The 20266-nt window shown below is 43.2% G+C and overlaps 1 protein-coding gene across 1 annotated transcript in view; it reads left to right on the top strand.

Moving 5' to 3' along the window:
• Positions 1–3492: 3492 nt before the first annotated feature.
• syde1 (synapse defective Rho GTPase homolog 1) overlaps positions 3493–20266 on the top strand; it is a gene marked incomplete at its 3' end in the record, with an annotated part of 17064 nt that continues 290 nt past the window's right edge. Inside the window, 13 exon segments of the mRNA XM_084341726.1 lie at positions 3493–3811; positions 13111–13206; positions 13209–13393; positions 13955–14435; positions 15555–15896; positions 16729–16924; positions 17061–17224; positions 17297–17395; positions 17632–17720; positions 18339–18476; positions 18569–18695; positions 18780–18955; positions 19920–20249. Of these exon segments, the coding sequence (XP_084197852.1) occupies positions 3727–3811; positions 13111–13206; positions 13209–13393; positions 13955–14435; positions 15555–15896; positions 16729–16924; positions 17061–17224; positions 17297–17395; positions 17632–17720; positions 18339–18476; positions 18569–18695; positions 18780–18955; positions 19920–20249 (2508 nt within the window). The 5' untranslated portion in view covers positions 3493–3726.

Raw genomic sequence — 20266 nt, forward strand, 5'->3', positions numbered from 1 at the left:
TGAAACATTTCGTTATAACAACATATGTTTTATAATGTGAAACATTATAACAAGAAACGTTCCATGTTGAAAAGCATATTGTTAAAGTTTATTATTGATATATTTTGGTAAATTGGTTTTGTTTTCTTGTTATGACAATTTAAATTAAAAGTTATAGAATAAGTTTTCATGGTTCATGTTTTAACAATATGTTTGTATTTCACAATAATGTGACAATATCTTGTTATAGTATAAAATGTTATAATAATATCATAGCGTATTGTTTGTGAAAATTATAATATTATAACAAGAAAAGTTCCACATTTAAAAGTTTATTGTTACAACATAAATAGTATAATGTTATATTTATTATTGATATATTGTATCATGTCAGTATACAAGTTTTCTTGTTATGACAATATAAGTTAACAAGAACAATGTATTGTTATTACAATCATGTTGTAATGTGGTTCATGTTTGTTATGATGTAAATTAAATATGTAAAGTTTTATTGTTGTGATAAATTACGTTAACAAATTAAAACATTAAACATTTAACGTTATAACAAAACGTTATGTTCCGTGTTTTAAAACTTATTTAAAACTTAATTATTGGTAGTTTTCTTGTTATGATAATATAAATTATAACCTTAAACATTTAACGTCAAAACAAAAAGTTAAGTTGTAACTAGAAATGCTCCGTGTTTCACAAAGATGAACAGGATATTGATCAGTTTGTAATTGGTTTGTATCAGAAAGTTATAATGTCAAACATTTAATGTTGAATAAATTAATAGTATATTGACAGGATGTTAATCCCTCAGTCTGGTCTGACAGGATGTTAATCCCTCACTCTGGTCTGACATACTGGTGAATCCCTCAGTCGGTCTGACAGGATGTTAATCCCTCAGTCTGGTCTGACAGGATGTTAATCCCTCAATCTGGTTTGACAGACTGGTGAATCCCTCAGTCGGTCTGACAGGATGTTAATCCCTCAGTCTGGTTTGACAGGATGTTAATCCCTCAATCTGGTCTGACAGGATGTTAATCCCTCAGTCTGGTCTGACAGACTGGTGAATCCCTCAGTCTGGTCTGACAGACTGGTGAATCCCTCAGTCTGGTTTGACAGACTGGTGAATCCCTCAGTCTGGTCTGACAGGATGTTAATCCCTCAGTCTGGTTTGACAGACTGGTGAATCCCTCAGTCTGGTTTGACAGACTGGTGAATCCCTCAGTCTGGTCTGACAGGATGTTAATCCCTCAGTCTGGTCTGACAGGATGTTAATCCCTCAGTCTGGTCTGACATACTGGTGAATCCCTCAATCTGGTCTGACAGGATGTTAATTCCTCAGTCTGGTCTGACATACTGGTGAATCCCTCAGTCTGGTCTGACAGGATGTTAATCCCTCAGTCTGGTTTGACAGACTGGTGAATCCCTCAGTCTGGTCTGACAGGATGTTAATCCCTCAGTCTGGTTTGACAGACTGGTGAATCCCTCAGTCTGGTCTGACAGGATGTTAATCCCTCAGTCTGGTTTGACAGGATGTTAATCCCTCAGTCTGGTCTGACATACTGGTGAATCCCTCAGTCTGGTCTGACAGGATGTTAATCCCTCAGTCTGGTTTGACAGACTGGTGAATCCCTCAGTCTGGTCTGACAGGATGTTAATCCCTCAGTCTGGTTTGACAGGATGTTAATCCCTCAGTCTGGTTTGACAGACTGGTGAATCCCTCAGTCTGGTCTGACAGGATGTTAATCCCTCAGTCTGGTCTGACAGGCTGGTGAATCCCTCAGTCTGGTCTGTCAGGCTGTTGATGGCCTCACCCTGTTCTGAAAGACAGTTAAATCCATCAGGCTGGTCTGATATGACAGGTGTCGTTGCCCTCAGTTCGGTCTGACAGGTTGTTGATGACCTCAGTCTGGTCTAAGCCTGTTTTTGCCCTCAGTCTGGTCTGACAGGCAGCAGGCAGAGGGACCGCCCTCCTCTGTTTGTTCTCTGTACCGTATCAGACAATGATCAGAGTCGATTAATATCATTTCGGCTCTAAAATTGCTCCTAATTGAACCTGACGTGTCTTTAATTAATTAACAGAGGAGGTTAATGAATTCAGGTTTGACTGGCAGCTCCAGATGTCCAAACCTGGTTGTCCTCTGTTTCTATTCTGCTGACTCGTCCTTTGATCGTCTTCTCTGTCCTTTATCGGGACTAAATGCAGTCTCTGGACTTTTATTGTGAAAGTGAGAAACATTTAAGTCACACGACTGTAAACAAAAGAGAATGAACAATCTGTGTCTGAAAGCCTGAAAACTGGACGACTGGAACTTCTGGAAACAATAAAAGTGAACAAATGCAGACGTTTTCTTCGTCAGGACAGATGTGGTCTGTTCAGAGCGAACAGCTGTGAGTGTGGAGGACACATGAAGTATATATTTAAATGAGTTATTTCATTTTCTGAGCTAAGAAGAATGAAATAATAAATCTCACCACTTCAGTTATACTGAGTTCATCTGTGACCTTCAATGAGTAAATATATATATACACACACACACACACGTGTGTGTATATATATGTGTGTGTATACTTTGTGTAACATATTTTATTTGTATATTGTTTGACTTTTTAAATTTGTATCTTTATTTTACTTTTTAAGTTCAGTTTTTTTGTTCAATTATATTGAAAAAAATATTTTACAATGCAGGAGAAAAAAAAACTGATAATAACAAAAATAATAATAATAATAATAATAATAATAATAATAATGACAATAATAATAATAATAATAATACAGTAACGAAGGAGTTTCTGTGTTCATGTTCAGGATTCGTCAGTATTGGTCTGGTGGAGGTGTTGCGCCCCCTGCTGGATGGATTCTGTCAGTTTACTTTCTTTAATAGTTTCAGACTGTTTGAAGTGTTTCCTGGTGTTTGTCTCCATCTAGTGGACAAACTGGAGACGACACACAGAGACAAAGACATGATGAAGCTTCATCACCCTCTTCATAAAGATATCTGAAGATATGATGTTCAAATATTACTTTGGTTAAAGTGACAGTCACCCATATGAACAGTACTCGTGTAAAACTCTTAAAGTATTTGATATTAAATGTACATATCAAAAGTACCAGCAAAAGTAATTATTACATTATAAAATGAATTAATTTTAAAATGTGCTTCTTTGGCTCTGATGCAGCATGTAATCTGTAAAGTAGTAACTAAAGTTATCAAATAAAGAGGAGAAGTGGAAGAAAATGGAAATACGCAAGTAAGTAAGTACATGAAAAGTTGACTTAATACTTCAGTACAGTACTTGAGTAAATGTACTTAGTTACATTCCATCAGTGGTAGTATGACGGAGGGTCACTGGAAAAGTGACATAAAAACTAATGTGAGTTGAAGAAAGTTTGGAGAACATTTAGTTTTTGGAGGCTCTGGACTACATTTCCCATGAGTCCTCTGTCTCCTCTCTGCGGAGGGAGGAGTGTAGGAGGAGGAGGAGGAGCAGCAGCAGGAGGAGGAGGAGGAGCAGCAGGAGGAGGAGGAGAGGGGGAGTTTGGGAAAGAATGTGTGGAATTCATTTCCTGTTCTGCAGCTCTCCCAGAGAGCGAGGAGTCGCAGTCATGGCCGAGTGTGAGCTGAAAACTGAGATCTGAACATGATGAAGGAGCTCTGACTCCTCTCTGCTCCTGCTCCAGTCTGCTGCTCCTCTGCAGGAGGACTGAGGAGGAGGAGGAGGAGGAGGGGGTCCACCATGGCCGAGCCCCTGTTGAAGAGGACCTTCTCCAGACTGAGAGGCAAAGACAGATCCCGCAGGAAGACCGACCCCAAACTGAGCGGTGAGTTCAACTTGATGTTCAGTCAGAGAACAAAGTGTTCAGCAGACTTCACATGTTCTCACACTGCTGAGTGTCTCTGAACTCAGTTACACTCTGACACACAACAACACTCACCACAAACTTTTCTCTCTGAGCAGCACGAGTTAGAGTCGGTCCACCACATGAAACTGTGTCCGGACTGATTCCTGAGTCCAACACTGAAAGTAGTTTGTGTCTCCTGCCAGCTGCTCGACGCTGCAGTCACAACTCCTCACAGCTGCACACAGGCTGATGTTACTGTGGCTGCTAGCAAACACCAGCTAACTGCTAACTAACATGAAGACGGGCTGTGGGTCAGTGCAGGTTAATGTGCTGGACTGCACTGAGAGGCAACACACACACACACACACACACACACACACACACACACACACACACACACACACAGGTGGATGGTGTCCCTCCTGGTTTTAACACCTGTGGTCGTCTAACACACCAACATCTCGTACAGAGTTCAGACTCATCGCTGCTTCTAACTTCATCTGAAAGTCCGTCAACAAATCATCATGTGATGTTTGTTTTTCCACATGAGCAGAGAGACAGAACTGTTTTTGCTCTGGTGAGCTTTAAGTGTTGATTACTGAAGTTTAGATTCCAGAAACAACATTAAAATGTTGACAGTCCACATTTTTACTGATACGCTCAGAGACAACGTTTTATCATCTCCACTGACAAGCTTCTGTTTTTAGACGTGTCCGTTTGTTGTTTTTTTCTTTGTTGTTTTGTTGGTTGTTTTGTTGTTTTGTTGGTTGTTTTGTTGGTTTGTTGGTTGTTTTGTTGTTTTGTTGGTTTGTCAGCAGGATTACACAAAAACTATTGAACATATTTCCACCAAACTTGGACGGAGGATGGGTTTCAGTCCAGAACAGAGTCCATTAGGTTCTGGTGGGAATCCAGGAACTTTTCCGCACGTTCGTTAATGTTGTGACTGGTGTCTGTCAGTGAGCACAGTTTAATGCAGATCCTGATAAAAATCTGGATCCATCAGAATCGGTTTTATTTGATATAATTGGATGAGGTTTGACTGAAATAAAGGGGACTGTTGAGCCTCGGTGAAGGTATACACTCTACTGAGCTGTGCTCATAAGAACCATGATCCAGGCAGTGTTTCATTTTACATAAATGTCATTTCTAAGCGACAAAGTCGTTCACCAGACAAAAAACCCTAACTATGTCCTCACAGAGGGAACCAGCAGGCTGTCAGTGCCTTGCTGCAGGGCACTTCAGCAGCAGCTCACATGATTAACATTGAGTTAGAGTCCTGAAGACAGAGAAACATTATCAGAGCTCAGTGTTTAGTGAAGTGTGTTGTTACATAACGTGACCTCTGAGCGGAGGACAGAAACCTTCACTTCACTCTGCAGCCATGCTAGCAGCTAGCAGCTAGCAGCAGGTTAACATCAGCATAACATGCTCACAATAACAGTGCTAGCAGGCTGATGTTTAGCAGGTATAACATTTACCACGTTTACTATTTCAGCGTTTTAGCATGCTAACATGAGCTAACTGTCAGTGAACACAGAGTCTAACAGAGGCTGATGTGATGCCATCAGTGTTGCAGTAAACCAAACAGTGGACACGTTTAAATGTTGAGCTGATGATGGCGCTCAAAAGTTCAACTCTGCTTTTTAAAGCTGCAACGTTTAATAGCTTTATTAGCTCCAGTCTGGATCAGATGGTTCTGTGAGAGAGTTGAAGGGCGACAGGTGCATCCAGGTGAGGTAAAACTACAGGAAGTCAGTTACTGTAGTTTATCAGCAGGTGGAGCTGCAGCAGAGATTAAGATCTCAATCCTCCTGCTGACTCAGTGTGACATCACTTCCTGTCATTATCACAGAGGAACATAAATCAAAGATTCGGCTCACATTAATCGTTTCATTGGCTTTTTCCTTTTTTGGGTGTCACGTGACCGGAGTCACGTCCTCTGATTGGTGCCTGTTGACCTCAACCCAACTGAAGCACGATTAAATGGAGGCAGAAGAGTTTTCTGCAGCGTTCAGTCTGAATTATTTCTCTAAAATGAATCTTTTCTTTGCCTGTTTCTCAGTCGAGGTCTTGAAATGGTTTCATGCGTGTCGCCGTCAGGAGGATTTGTTTCCACGGCTGTGTGTATTTTTAGAGCAGCTCTGTGTTGGATCACACTCACATTTAAACTGTGAGCTGACACTGACACACACAGAGATCACGTTGTTCTTCTTCTGTCTATAAGAGCAGACACACAGCCAATAAACAGCCTGCAGAGCTGTGATGTCACCTGTGATGTCACTGTTAGGTGCTCAGCTCCTGCTGGTACAGTGAGCGTCGTCTGTGGATGAACACATGACACACGTCTGCTGTGTTCATCAGCATCACACTGACACACATTTAGAGAGAGGGGGTTAGCATGACGCTAGGCTAACAGTTTACCCCTCACTGTTTCTGTGCTAAGCTAGGCTACGCCACGCCTTTGTTACCACTCGGCTGGATTACTGTAATGCACTGTATGTGGGGGTTAGTGGGTCGTCCATCGCCCGTCTCCAGATGGTGCAAAATGCAGCTGCACGTCTTTTAACTGGCACACGAGCACATTTCCCCCATTTTAGCCTCACTCCACTGGCTGCCTGTTCCATTTAGGATCCATTTTAAAATTCTTTTATTTGCTTTTAAAACCCCGAATGGTCTTGCCCCGCCCTACCTCTCTGAGCTTCTACACCCTCATACACTGATCAGCTGATCAGCTGCTCCTCAGACCTTTGACCTGCCTCAGCGCGGTGAACAGGCCTCTTCTCTGTCTGTTTTAAAACCCATCTCTTCTCCTTGGCCTTTGACACCTAGTAAGATGTCGACTTTATCTCCTTGTTTTAATTTCTTGTGTTCGTTGCTTTTTATTGCGTGGCTTTTATTATTTTTACTCATGTTTTATGTCTTTTAATGTATTTTTATGTAAATTTGGGCCTCATTATTTATTCTTCTGTACAGCACTTTGGTCAACTTTGGTTGTGTTAAAGTGCTTAACAAATAAAGTTGGATTGGATTGAAACAGATCCTGGACTAGTGAAGTCACTGAATAAGTGTCTTAAACCGTCGTTCTTTCAGGTTGTGATCTCTGTGGTCACAGCAGACGAGCTGTATGGAGACATCTGATGTTTAAATCATCTCCAGCTGCTTCAGTTGTTTAGCAGAACGCTGCAACTCTGTTTTACTGTGAAGCTCCAGAAATGTTCTGTGGACTACGAGACTTCACCTGACTTTATATCATCAGGAGGTGATGATGGCTGAGTTTACTGTTTGAGTGAACTGCTCCTTTAATGTCCAACAGTCATTAGGTCTTGAAGGACAGGTACACAGTATTCTCAGTCTGGTGTCCACATGAACTCTGGAACAGTTTTCCTCCTGTTCAAACTGGACATTAAAGATCAGAACATGTTTCACTGAGAAGTGATGGAGGACAAAATCTGTAGATCAAATAGAGACTCCAGAGTTTCAGTCAGTTCAGGATTAAATTCAGTCCTGAGGAAAATAACTTAAACTGTCTGTGACTTCATCTGTCTTCATCAGTCTGTCTGTGTGTCTGTCTGTCTGTAATCAGCTCATCTACACACACAGGGTTTAATGTTCAGCTTCCTGCAGACAAACTGTGTCAGTTGACCGTTTCCTGTCATTAGACCTGTGTATATGTGTGCGCGCGTGCGTGTGTGTGTGTGTGTGTGTGTGTGTGTGTGTGTGTGTGGTTACTTCCTGTTTATCTCTCCGTGTGATGTCGCAGTAAGTAACTGAGATCATAGATATAAAACTGTTCACTGCTCACACAGACACAGTACGTAAGTGTCAAAAGTATCAGTAATTACAATAATATACAATGAATGAATTAAAAAATGATGCAGCATGTAATCTGCTAGTAACTAGTAACTAAAGTTACCGGACAGATGTAGTGGAGTTGAGGTATGAAGTAGCAGAAAATGGAAATAATCACGTAAAGTACAAGTACCTCAAAACTGTACTACTGTACTTGACTTCCATTAGTTTCCTGGAGCTTTCCACTGAACTCAGCACATTATGAGATCTAACATTATGTTGGTCCCCACTTAGCTGTCGGTCCCCACATGGTGATGAGCTCTCAGGTTTGACCCCACAGATGTGACAGAAGCATTTAAACATGAACTGACTCCAGTGCAATAATAACATATAATAACATATAATAATATATAATAACATATAATAACATACAATAACATACAATAACATATAATAATATATAATAACATATAATAACATATAATAACATATGATATATAATAACATATAATAACATGATAATATATAATAACATATAATAACATAATATATTATAACATATAATAACATGTAATAATAATCTAATAACATATAACATGATAATATATAATAACATAATAACATGATAATATATAACATATAATAACATATGATAATATATAATAACACATAATAACATGTAATAATATATAATAACATAATAACTAGGGCCGGGACTCGATTAAAAAAATTTTGGCTTTGTAATTAATTAATCGAAATTAATCGCATTTTTAATCGCATATAAATATCTGACCTGAGAACAGTGAGAAGCAATTTTTTTCATATGGGTTTTAGTATACCATTGAATAATGACTGAATACATAAGCTTAAGCAACAAAACATTGTTTATTTTTTTTTCAAGGTGGTACTTTACCAAGACCAACAGACTAGGGATGCAAATTATCGATTAATTCATTAATCGTTAGTTGATGGACCCTATCGATCGATTAACGATTACCTGATAAGATGCAATTTTCCCGAGAACCTAAATTTAAGGGGAAAATTTAAGCTGAACATTCCTTATACAGGACTCTACACTAGTTTGTTAGTTTATTTTTAGAGCACAGCACAATGAAAAATGTTTAAGTAACACGTTAGTTGGTAAATGGTCTTTCCTGCCACTACACTATGATGATTACTGTATTTAACCACTTAAATCGCAGTAGCATGAACTGATTTGTTGAACTCAGCCTGATGTAAGTAAGGGATAATGTAATGTAACTATACATTATCCCGCTTATTACACAGCCTTACGAGTGAAATAAATAATAATCACCCACAATGATTCAGCAGCGACAAGGATTGCTCAGTAAAGTTTTAACTTTCACTTTCACTTTCAAGGCCGGCCTGAGAGAGGAGCTGGACAGCGTGCTGTGGTTGGTGTAACGCGTTGAAAGTCCAGCTGTCTTGCTTATGTTGCTATATGTTGCCAGGACGGGTCAGAGCGCCGTCCCTAGCTGCTCTCATGTGTCCAGTCACAGACATGATCTGACGACTTTCAAGGCCGGCCTGAGAGAGGAGCTGGACAGCGGTGCTGTCTTGCTTATGTTGCTATTGCCAGGGCGCCAGTGTCGGCGGCTTTTTAACTCGTTAAATAATTGTGCTCCAGTATAATCGGTACGCCTGAAACTCATCCAGTGAGAAACGTTCTGCGGTGCAAAAATAAGTGCGATTAAAATGCGTTAATTTTTTTAACGCATTAATTTTTGTGTAATTAATTAATTAAGTCCCGGCCCTAATAATAACATATAACATATGATAATATATTATAACATATAATAACATGTAATAATATATAACAACATATAATAACATGACATGATAATATATAATAACATATAATAACATATGATAATATATAATAACATATGATAACATATAATAACATAACATATGATAACATATAATAAAATAACATGATAATATATGATAATATATAATAACATATAATAACATATGATAATATATAATAACATATAATAACATTATATATAATAACATAAGTATAGTTCGGAGGTTGTTATGGAGAAATAAACCCCGACAGGTTGTATGGAACATGTATGGAATGGTTTCATACAACCTGAAGGGGTTTATTTCTACATAACAACCTCTGAACGATACATTATCCCACTTATTACACGGCTTAGGAGTGAAATAAATAATAAATAATCACCCACAATGATTCAGCGGCGACACAAATTGGGCGGTAAAGTTTTAACTTTCACTTTCACTTTCAAGGCCGGCCAGCGTGCTGTGGTTGGTGTAACGCGTTGAAAGTCCAGCTGTCTTGCTTATGTTGCTATATGTTGCCAGGACGGATCAGAGCGCCGTCCCTAGCTGCTCTCACACCTGTGTCCAGTCACAGACATGATCTGACGACCTTCAAGGCCGGCCTGAGAGAGGAGCTGGACAGCGGTGCTTCTTATGCTGTGGTTGGTGTAATGCGTTGAAAGTCCAGCGGTCTTGCTGAATCAGAGCGCCGTCCCTAGCAACGGTCTGTTATACTTGACGACGCTCATTATACAGAAATAACGGACCGTAGAACGCAGCGATGGACCAATCGGAGAGCAGCATTCAATAGAGCCGTGTAATAACATGTTATAATATAATAACATATAATAACATATGATAACATATAATAACATATGATAATATATAATAACACATGATAACATAATATATAATAACATATGACGACATGTAATAATATGTAATATATAATAACATATAGTAATATATGTGCAGTGGACATGAGGTGATACTCAGAGAGGTTCACTGACGTTTTCCTTTAAAATAAATACAATTTTGAATGAATGAAAATGTGTTTTCTGTCAATGTTAGACAAACATCTGTGTGTGTGTGTGAGAGTGTGTGTGTGTGAGTGTGAGTGACTGTGTGTGTGTGACTGTGTGTGTGTGAGGTGTTGCTGACTGCAGTCTTTGTGTGTTTCTGTGTATTTTAAGACTAATGAATAGTGAATAGACAGCAGTGTGTTTAGTCTTAAATACAGACTTCATTGACATCTGCACCCTCACAGCTGTTTATTCACCCGCCCCCCTTCTCACTGATCAGCATTTCTCAGGCTTCTGAAAATGTGCAACAGATGTTTTAATAATCTCACACACACTCACACTCACACACACACACACACACACACACACACACACACACAGTCCTGTTTGGCTTCATTCAGATGACAGGAAGTGGAGGCCGACCTCTGGAGAGTATCCCTTCCTGTCTGGTCCGGTACCCAATCAGACAGACAGCGGAGCATTTAGCAACTACAGACACAGATAACTCCCTCAGGAGGAGGTGGAGACCAAACACAGAGCTAAAAGAGAGAGAAGACTGGACTTAGGTCCAATCCTAACACACCACGCCATAGACGACTACTGATGACGTATGAGGGTGTTGAAGGTTTGTCCCATTTCATTGGGGCAGATTTCAACCACTGACCCTTTAACTCAAAGACCAGAGGGGGCGTGAAGAGAGACTGAGCCTCAACAAAATCCAAATCAATGTTTCTGTCGATCTGCAACTGAAACAAACAACATGTTGCAAGTTTGACAAGGAAAGTCTTAACCTTCAAATTCAATCTGTCTCCATGACAACTGGACGAACTTCACTGAGCAAGATATTTTCACATCTCTCTGCTGCCCCCGAGTGGACAAAGAAATCAGTTAATGCAGATTTAAAAGTTAGAAATACAAAGAACAGAGAACTGACCCCTGAGGAACCTCTTGACTAACTATCAACACTGTTGCTCTGCGGCTGCTGGACTACAGATCCTTGAAGAGATTCCAAAGCTCCTGGAAAATGTATCAGAGGCCTTTAAGGCCTTTCCAGCACTCTTTGAAGAGATTCAAGGGTAGCTTAACAGGGCTCAAATGGTACTTGAGAAGGTCAGAAGTCCTTGAAGAGTTTTACAGGTTCTTGCAAAGGTTGTAGGGGTCCTTTAGGAAGTTCTCTAACAGAACCTGAAGCATCAGTACTGTTGCTATGGTAACAGACAGGGGAACAAACCTTGGCTTTGGATCAAAAGTTAAACTGTTGACTTGAACCTTCACTGAGGTAAGGTCTCAATGCTCTGAGAGGGGTCCTTGAGAAAGTTCCAGAGGTCTCTGTGATCCTTGAAGAGGTCACTGAGGTGGTTTAGGAAGCTCCAGAGGTCCTTGGAGGTTTTTGAAGAGGTAGCGTCCTGAAATTCTTACAGTTGTCCTGAGTTCACTGGACAATTGCCATAGTCCTTGAGAAGTTCTTTAAGTGGTTTCATGGCACCTTGAGAAGGTTCCAGGGTCCTGGAAGAGAGTCCAGCTGCTCATGAGGTGTCATTGGATCAGAACAAACTTCCAGATGTCTTTGATGAGGTCGTTGAGCTCCTTTTTCCCTCTTTGGGTGAGTTAATCAGCACCTGAGTGTGAAGCGTCAGTCCTGTTGCTATGGTAACGCCGCTCTGTTTGGAGAGAGGTTAAACTGTTGCCCTGACCTGTGATTGGTTTAAACAGACACCTGCCAGCCAATCAGAGAGCAGGATACTGTAAGATGATCTCAAACCAACAAACAGCTTCTGTGGCGTGACACACACACACACACACACACACACACACACACACACACACACACACACACACACACACACACACACACACACACACACACACACACACACACACACACACACACACGGTTTATTCATGCAGCTCGGTCAGATACTGCGCACACTGTGTGTCACGAGGATCGCACACACACACACACAGGAAGCAGAGAGCTGGAAGAGAGGAATCCAGATGTTCAGGACGTGAGAGAGAAACTCTGTGGTTATAACTGATGAAGTGCTGCTTTACATTTTCCAGTTTGTTTTACCAGAAACAGCTGATGTGATCGTCGAAGATCAATAATGACAGAACGGTGCAGAAAGGCTTGAGACGGCCTCCGCTACAGAGCGACACAATCATGTGCTGAACCATATCTGATCATGAATCATGATATGAAGTTCAGTCATAATTCCTGCAGCTGTTTGTGTTTCAACGTAAGAGGAACGTTAACACAACACTTTTGAATCAACCTGTTTTTAGGCAAATCAACAGTTTGGCACCAAGTCACCATATCAGAGGAATAATGACATCATCAGTAAAGATGATCAGAAGAGCGGACACGGTATCAAAGCAGAGTTTTAACTGTGAGAGGCTTTTCTTCTGCCAGTCGTCTGCAGGTCGAAACACTCACTGACATCAAGAGAATCATTTCGTATTTTCTGTTTTGCTTTTCAGTCAGTAACACTCATCAGTCTGGACACAGAAACCAGAAGAGTGAGACACGAACCAAGAACCACAAAATAACTCACCACTGAATTCCTGCTCGCTCCTCACATTTCTTAACACCAAACACAGACTTTAATCCACCCATGAGATGCTAATAACAGCTGTGTGTGTGTGTGTGTCCTGCAGATGTTCCAGTGAAGCCTGACACTGTCCTCCAGACTTCTTCTTCACCTTCATCACCATCGATGACGACTACCAGAACAGCAGCAGACCCTGATCCCCCTCACCGCCACACAACCACATCACAGTTGCTAAGAAACAGTCGTGGGCACGTCAGGGCTCTGTGGCTCCGCCCACCACCCTGCCCTCAAGCTCCACCCACACCAGAACCTCTGACCGGGAGCGAGCATCAGGGACGTCCCAGGATGCATCTGGGCAGGCGTGGAGTCAGAGGCTAGCACAAGAAAAGGTACGAGATGGCCGGATTGGAAGTTTGATTATGTGTCACATCAGTCCAGCTGGACGGACCTTTTGGATGGTCCGATTCTTTGAGTGTTGTTCAGTGATGAAAGGAATTGATCAACTCGGAGGCATTTGATTCTGAAGGAACAAGTTTTCAACAGGAACTGGTTCTTGATCCCCATCCGTAAAGTCCAGAGATGTCTGAACCCCCCCCTTGACCCATTCCTGGTAGTTTGACCCACTCCTCATCCTGCTCCCTGAGGTTTAATCCCCCTTGTTTTGTCTTTTTAGTTTGACCTTGTGTTCTTGATCTTCTCTTGGTGATCAACCCATTGTTTGACCCCTCATTCTTTGTCTTCTACTTCAAGTAGTTTAAACACCTTTGTTTAGCTCCTGGTAAATAAACCTTCTGGTTCTTAATTCGGCCCTTCTTTCCTGATGTACCCGTGGCAGTTTGACCTTCCAGTTCAGACCTGCCTCTAGCCTGTAGCCTGTCCTTCTAGTTTTGCTTCTGGTGTTTGACCCATCCTTTCAGTACTTTCACTCCCACTTTATGTTCTTTTTACAGACGGAGCAGTGTGGCGACAGGATGTGCGTCAGTCTGGCCTGGGATACGACCAGCACGTCCTGTGTTCCCGTCACTTCAACAACAGTCCACCAGGAAGCCCCCCAGCCATCAGGGGGCTCTCCTGATGTCCCCACCACCTCCATCAGCACAAAGTCTGCCCAGCGTGCCTACCTGCAGAGCCTGGATCGCAGCAGCCGAGCCTGGGTGTTGTCTTCAGGAAAGACCCAGGGTTCAGATGAGGCCTGCAGGCTGCAGGAGGAAAGTGGCAACAACATCTGGTATAACCCGATCCCTGAGGAAGAGGACGCAGGAGGTCCACACAGGGAGGAGGAGATATGGAGGAGGAGGGACGAGAGGGAGGAGGGAGGAGCAACAAAGAGAGCGGGTCCAGGAGATACCAGAGCAGAACTGGGAGATCCACTGGAGGGCACCAATCCAAGTGTCAGCCACCTTATCGATGACATCACAACAGAAAACACAGGTAAGACGACCTCCATGCTCCTCCCGATCCTCTAACATACACACTTTTTCAAAGCGTTAAAGGGGATATATTATGATTATGATTTTGAATACTCCCGGCCCTCGTGCTGGGTATCTCCTCCCACACTACGGCAGCTACCTGAACAAGGATCCGCCATTTTCTCGTTCTCGCTTCGCTTGCACGCGACAGCCTGATCGCTACCATGTACAACCCGAAAGCCAAGCACTGCTGCTCTGTCGTAGGATGCACGGATCCTCCTGTTTCGCTACATCGCCTCCCTACTAAAGAGGATATCAGAGCGAAGTAGCTACATTTCATTTATCAGGGAAACGTCCCAGCAGAAGCGTTTTGGTCCATGCCAGTCACTTCACGCCGGACTGTTTCAGCAACCAGTGTCAGTATAACGCTGGCAACAACACTGATGATGGAAATGAAAGTATTTGTTTAACAGTATAGTTTGTGTTATTTTGGCTGTTTAGCACATGAGCTAATGCTAACCGTCGATGTAAATATGAGGCTGAACTAACGTGACGTGAAGTTACGTTGAACACGCAGAGGAGACGGTATGGAATGGTCTGTTATTCACGGCCAGTGAGCTACGTTAATTCATTAGCATGTTGTGCTAAAGGACAGTGTGTTAGCGTTAGCTGTAGCGTTAGCCGTAGCCTTAGCTGCTGGCATGAGAGACCAGACCTGAGAGAACCAAAATGTTATCTGCAGTAAAGCAGTCACTACTTTGTTTTGGAGCTGGAGACAGGGGCTACCTGCTACATGTCTGCTGTGCTACTATCAGTTATATGCAGGCACGGACACAGAGAAGTTGCTTTGCGTTGTGTATTGCTCGTTGCCATGGTCACGTGATTCCGTCCTCACGTCCTCCGCCCGGCAGGAAGAAGTGGGCGGCGCACGCAGTAGCTCATTAGCATAAAAGGGCAGGCACTGAAACCGGCCGCTTAGAGCAGGGCTGTGAAACTGGTGTGTGAACAACTCTGCTGTGCTCAATCCTTCGGTTTGTTCCACCAAAGCAAGTTACTATCATTTCATTTAGACACCAAGGACCCATGTCAACAAGAAGAAATGAGCATATGTCACCTTTAAGTCTTTGTGTCTCTCCCTCAGAATATCCTCCATCAGACTCTAGCCCCGCCACCCAGAAGAAAGGGGGCGTGTCTGGCAGCGTGATTGACAGGTTGAGGTCTCCTGGTACAGTGAGGAAACTCTCCCTCAAGATGAAGAAACTTCCTGAGCTGCGCCGCAAACTCAGCCTCCGCTCCTCCTCCCGTGCCCATCGCCAGGGAAATGACAGCAGAGGGGGCGGGGACGAGTCGACCAGTAAGAATGCAGCATCGTCGTCAGCCTTGTCCAACCAGAATGTGATCAGCAGATATCATCTGGATAGCTCCGCCCCTCCAGCCAGACCGCTGCGGCGCTCGTCGAGAGGTCGTTCTGCTAGTAAAGGAGGTAAGCGACATGACGACAACATGTTTATAACATGTTTGTGTGGTCTATATCACAAGTTTTTTAGTCTGATGTCGCCAAGTATGAAGGATGGATTTCTATGCGGTGTTGAAGACTTTTAAGCAACATTTCCAACAGTCATTTTGTGACTTCTATCCAGATAAAATCCAGAGCATGGTTAAATCTTTAGCACCCCCTGCTGGCAGTGACAGTAATAACACAAACACTAGTAAGGTGCTTTAGATGCCATTGGCTCCACACTATAGACATTAAGCCTGAAAATTGGACATATTCAGTCCACTACTAACCTTCAAAGATTTATTTAGTTCAGTCAGGTGTCGGAAATCATTGGATTGAGGAGAACCTGAAGTGTGAAACCTCTCGTGGCTCATTTAAAGTTGTGAACGGATGAAATTAACAATGTTTAAAAAACTTCACTGGCTCTACCCCTGAGCCACAGCCACAGCCGACAACCAACAACAAAACTTAAATTCACGCAGGACTCTAACGGTGGTCGTCCAGTCAGACAGCAAAATATTTCAGACTACTAAATTACTGAGTACTTTTATACTTGGTCAACTAAAGGCCGACCTTCCTGAAACATCTCATAAAACCACTGACACGGTCGTACAAGGCAGAAACTCACCTTCCACACACAGACGAGGTGAAATGTTGACGGGCTGAGACGGTCACAGAGCTCGACATCCAGGTGAAATACCAAGTTTTTAGGGAGAAAACACAAAAATATAATGAGTCGAGGGAGCAGCTGTAAGAGTTCAGAGAGTCATCTGAACCTGCTCGCCCTCATCCATCACAGAAATGTTTCTCTTTGTAGGTTACCTCAGCGATGGAGACTCTCCTGAGCTGCTGCCGCGGCAACAAGCCCCTCCCCCTACGGCCTCCCAGGAAACGGCGTGCGATGTCAGCTCCTTCCGTCTGTACGTGGGCTCCGACCCACAGCGATGCAGCCAGCGGGTGACGGGGCTATTGACTGTCCACCTGATGGGCCTGGAGGAGATGAAGACCAGCAGGTAACAGAACACCTGCAGCTGATACTCGCTGCTGTTTGGACACTTGTCCTGAATATAACTAGATGAAGACAGATGACCTGCTGACAGCTGAACTCACCTTTTGATGTTCTGGTTCTGGTCTGTTCGGTCCTCTCAGGTCCGAGGGCAGTAAGGAGGTCTTCCTGGCCATCCAGATCGACGGGGTGACGAGAGCGAGGACCGCCCTCCTGACGCTGCGAGGCTCCGCCCTCTCCTTAAACCACGCCTTCCACCTGGAGCTGGAGCGAGCACGGCAGCTGCGCGTCGTGGTGCTAACACCAGGTACTGCTGCCGTCTGTGACCCGATTCTACTAATGTTCCTGAACCAGAACTTACTCTGATGTATCTCTGCAGCCACAGGATCGAAACCAGGAGCAGATCAGACGTCAGCTGCTCCAACCAGGAACAGAGTCTGCTGTCTGGGCGGAGTCTCCATCCCCCCGCTCTTTAAAGGTCCATTACACCACAGTACTTTATTGTAAAGGTCCATTACACCACAGTACTTTAGTTTAAAGGTCCATTACACCACAGTACTTTAGTTTAAAGGTCCGTTACACCACAGTACTTTATTTTAAATGCCCATTACACCACAGTACTTTAGTTTAAAGGTCCATTACACCACAGTACTTCTCTAAATGATGTTAGTGAGGTCAGAGCGAGCAGCTGCTGTTCTTCTGTCTGTCTGTCAGGGAGTCGAAGTCAGCAGCTGTGTGTGAAGCTGGAGCCCCGAGGACTTCTGTACGTCAAACTGTCCCTACAGGAGAGCTGGGACACACAGGTACACAACAATACACAGTAATACTGCTAACACTGCAGAGTAAAGTAAAAGTACCAGAAAACTTTAAGAGTAAATAAAAAGTAACTCAGATCAAGTGTCATCAGTCTGTGAAGTTACAGACTCGCTCAGAGCTGTAACAAGTACCTGAAAGAGTAAAAAGAAAGACACAGTGTTAAAATATTACTTTGGTAAAAGTGAAAGTCACCCATACAAAAAGTACTTGAGTAAAAGTCTTAGAGTATTTGATATTGAATGTACTTAAATATCAAGTACCAGTGAATTATACACATATTTGGCTCTGATGCAGCATGTAATCTGTAAAGTATCTAGTAACTAAATTGCTAACTTTAGTTATGAGTGTAGTGGAAGTATAAAGTAGAAGAAAGAAGAAAGTACAATATTTGAGTAAATGTACTTAGTTACATTCCATCACTGCTCACACATGTACAGCCTTCACTTTCACACTCGTCTCCTCTCAGTGATCACATGACATGATTTACATCCACACACTCTGTTCACACACATTACAGAACTACTGCAGTACTATGAAGTACTACAGTATGAGAGTACTAATACACGGTGAGAAGGCAGCTGAACTGTGTTTGTTCCTCCCAACAGTCCAGCAGTGACAGCTCAGTGCCTGCTAATGTGTTTGGGGTTGAACTGCACCACCTGGTGGAGAAAGAAGGATGTGCAGCTCCGATCCCTCTGCTGATCCAGAAGTGTGTAGCAGAGATCGAACGCAGAGGACTGAAGGTATAAATATTGACAGATGTTCATTATATTTACATGTTCAGCTTCAGGTAGGAATCAATAATACAGATCAATAACACTGCTGTGTGTGTGAGGTGGTGGGTCTGTACCGACTGTGTGGTTCTGCGGCGGTGAAGAAGGAGCTCAGGGATTGGTTTGAGAGGAACAGCTCCGCCGTGTGTCTCAGCGAGGACCTCTACCCCGACATCAACGTCATCACAGGTCGGTCAGGACACACCTGAGTGACTCACACCTGACTGTAGCTGCTGAGACTCCGTCCTGATGACTGTACCTGTGTGTTCTCAGGTATCCTTAAGGACTACCTGCGGGAGCTGCCGTCTCAGCTCATCACCAGGACTCTGTACGAGGTCGTCAGGGAGGCCATGACACTGAGACCTCCACCTGCACCACCTGCAGCCCCCGATCCTCTGCTGGCCCAGAGCACCGTGGAGCTGCTGTCCTGTCTGCCGCCTCCAGAGAGGGTAACTCCTGCAAATACAGTCCAATTAAATAACAACAGACATAAACTCTGGACCAGGTTTTCGTTCTGGAACGCAGAACTACACAACAGCCCGCTAGTAACAACTATATTTTAATAAGGTACTGCTGTTATTCTGTCATCACATTTTTGATGATTTTTATTGAAATGATGCAGCTGCTGTTCACAGTATGACCGGACACAGAACCATCAGACTGCAGGTTTTAAGAAGAGGCAACATATCAAACTGAATCCGGAAAAAATTAGGCTGATTCCAAAGCAACGGGAATAATTCATCAAGCGAACGAGCTCCGACTCGTTTGTATTGTAGGAAATGTGATGAAATAAAGATTTTTTAAAACTGTTGCGTTGTTGAGCGGTTGTTGGACATTACCAGTGCTTTGCATTGTGGGAGGATCTGATTTTGCCATGTTTCCTGAAAATCATAGTGCTGCTCCAGATCTTTGTAATGTCTTTGCTGTGCAACTCTGGGAAAAGACCAGAAAAATAAGCACATGGACGAAGTGTTTAATGTCCGTTTGAACCCAAACTATGTTTTTCCAAAACCTAACCAAATGCTTTTGTTGCTTTTTACTGAAAAGAAACAGGAAATCAAACGAGTGACAGTGCTGCATAGAAACTACTCCAGTTTAACTGGACAAACCTGCTGTCTGAAGCTGTTTCTGTTTGTTTTATGAACACCTCCTCTTGGCTACAGCTGCATATTTTCAATAAAATACATCAAAACTGTAACGACAGTTGCTGCAGTCTTGTGTGTGATTGTTCAGACTGACCAGCAGGTGAGCTGCCTGACCTCTACAGGTGTTTGTGCAGGCGAGTCTCCGCTTGTTGAAAACGTTGGAACCCATTTTCAGACAACACACATCTCATAAATCACATCTCTGTATTGAGTCAGTGTCGCCCCCCTGTGGATGGAGGGTTTACTTCCGTCTCCTCTCTGTCTTCAGGCCACCCTGTCTCTGCTGCTGGACCACCTCAGCCTGGTGGCGTCCTTCAGCTCGTCCAACCGGATGACGCATCAGAACCTCGCCGTCTGCTTCGGCCCGGTGCTCCTCACCCCGACGCAGGAGGCATGGAGGGCGGGAGGTGGAGGAGGAGGAGGAGGAGGGAGGGGAGGAAGAGGAGGAGCAAAGGGGCTGGGTCATGGTGAAGAGATCGCAAGTGCGGTGGATTTCAAACGACACATCGAGGCGCTGCACTATCTGCTGCAGCTGTGGCCAGGTGAGACAGGCGTTAACCACAAGCTCCACCCACTCTCACATTCTTGTGCTGCCATGGTAACTGCCTTACCTTT

Source organism: Pagrus pagrus, assembly GCF_965226575.1.
Source record: "Pagrus pagrus genome assembly, chromosome: 21".
Taxonomy (NCBI): Eukaryota; Metazoa; Chordata; class Actinopteri; order Spariformes; family Sparidae; genus Pagrus; species Pagrus pagrus.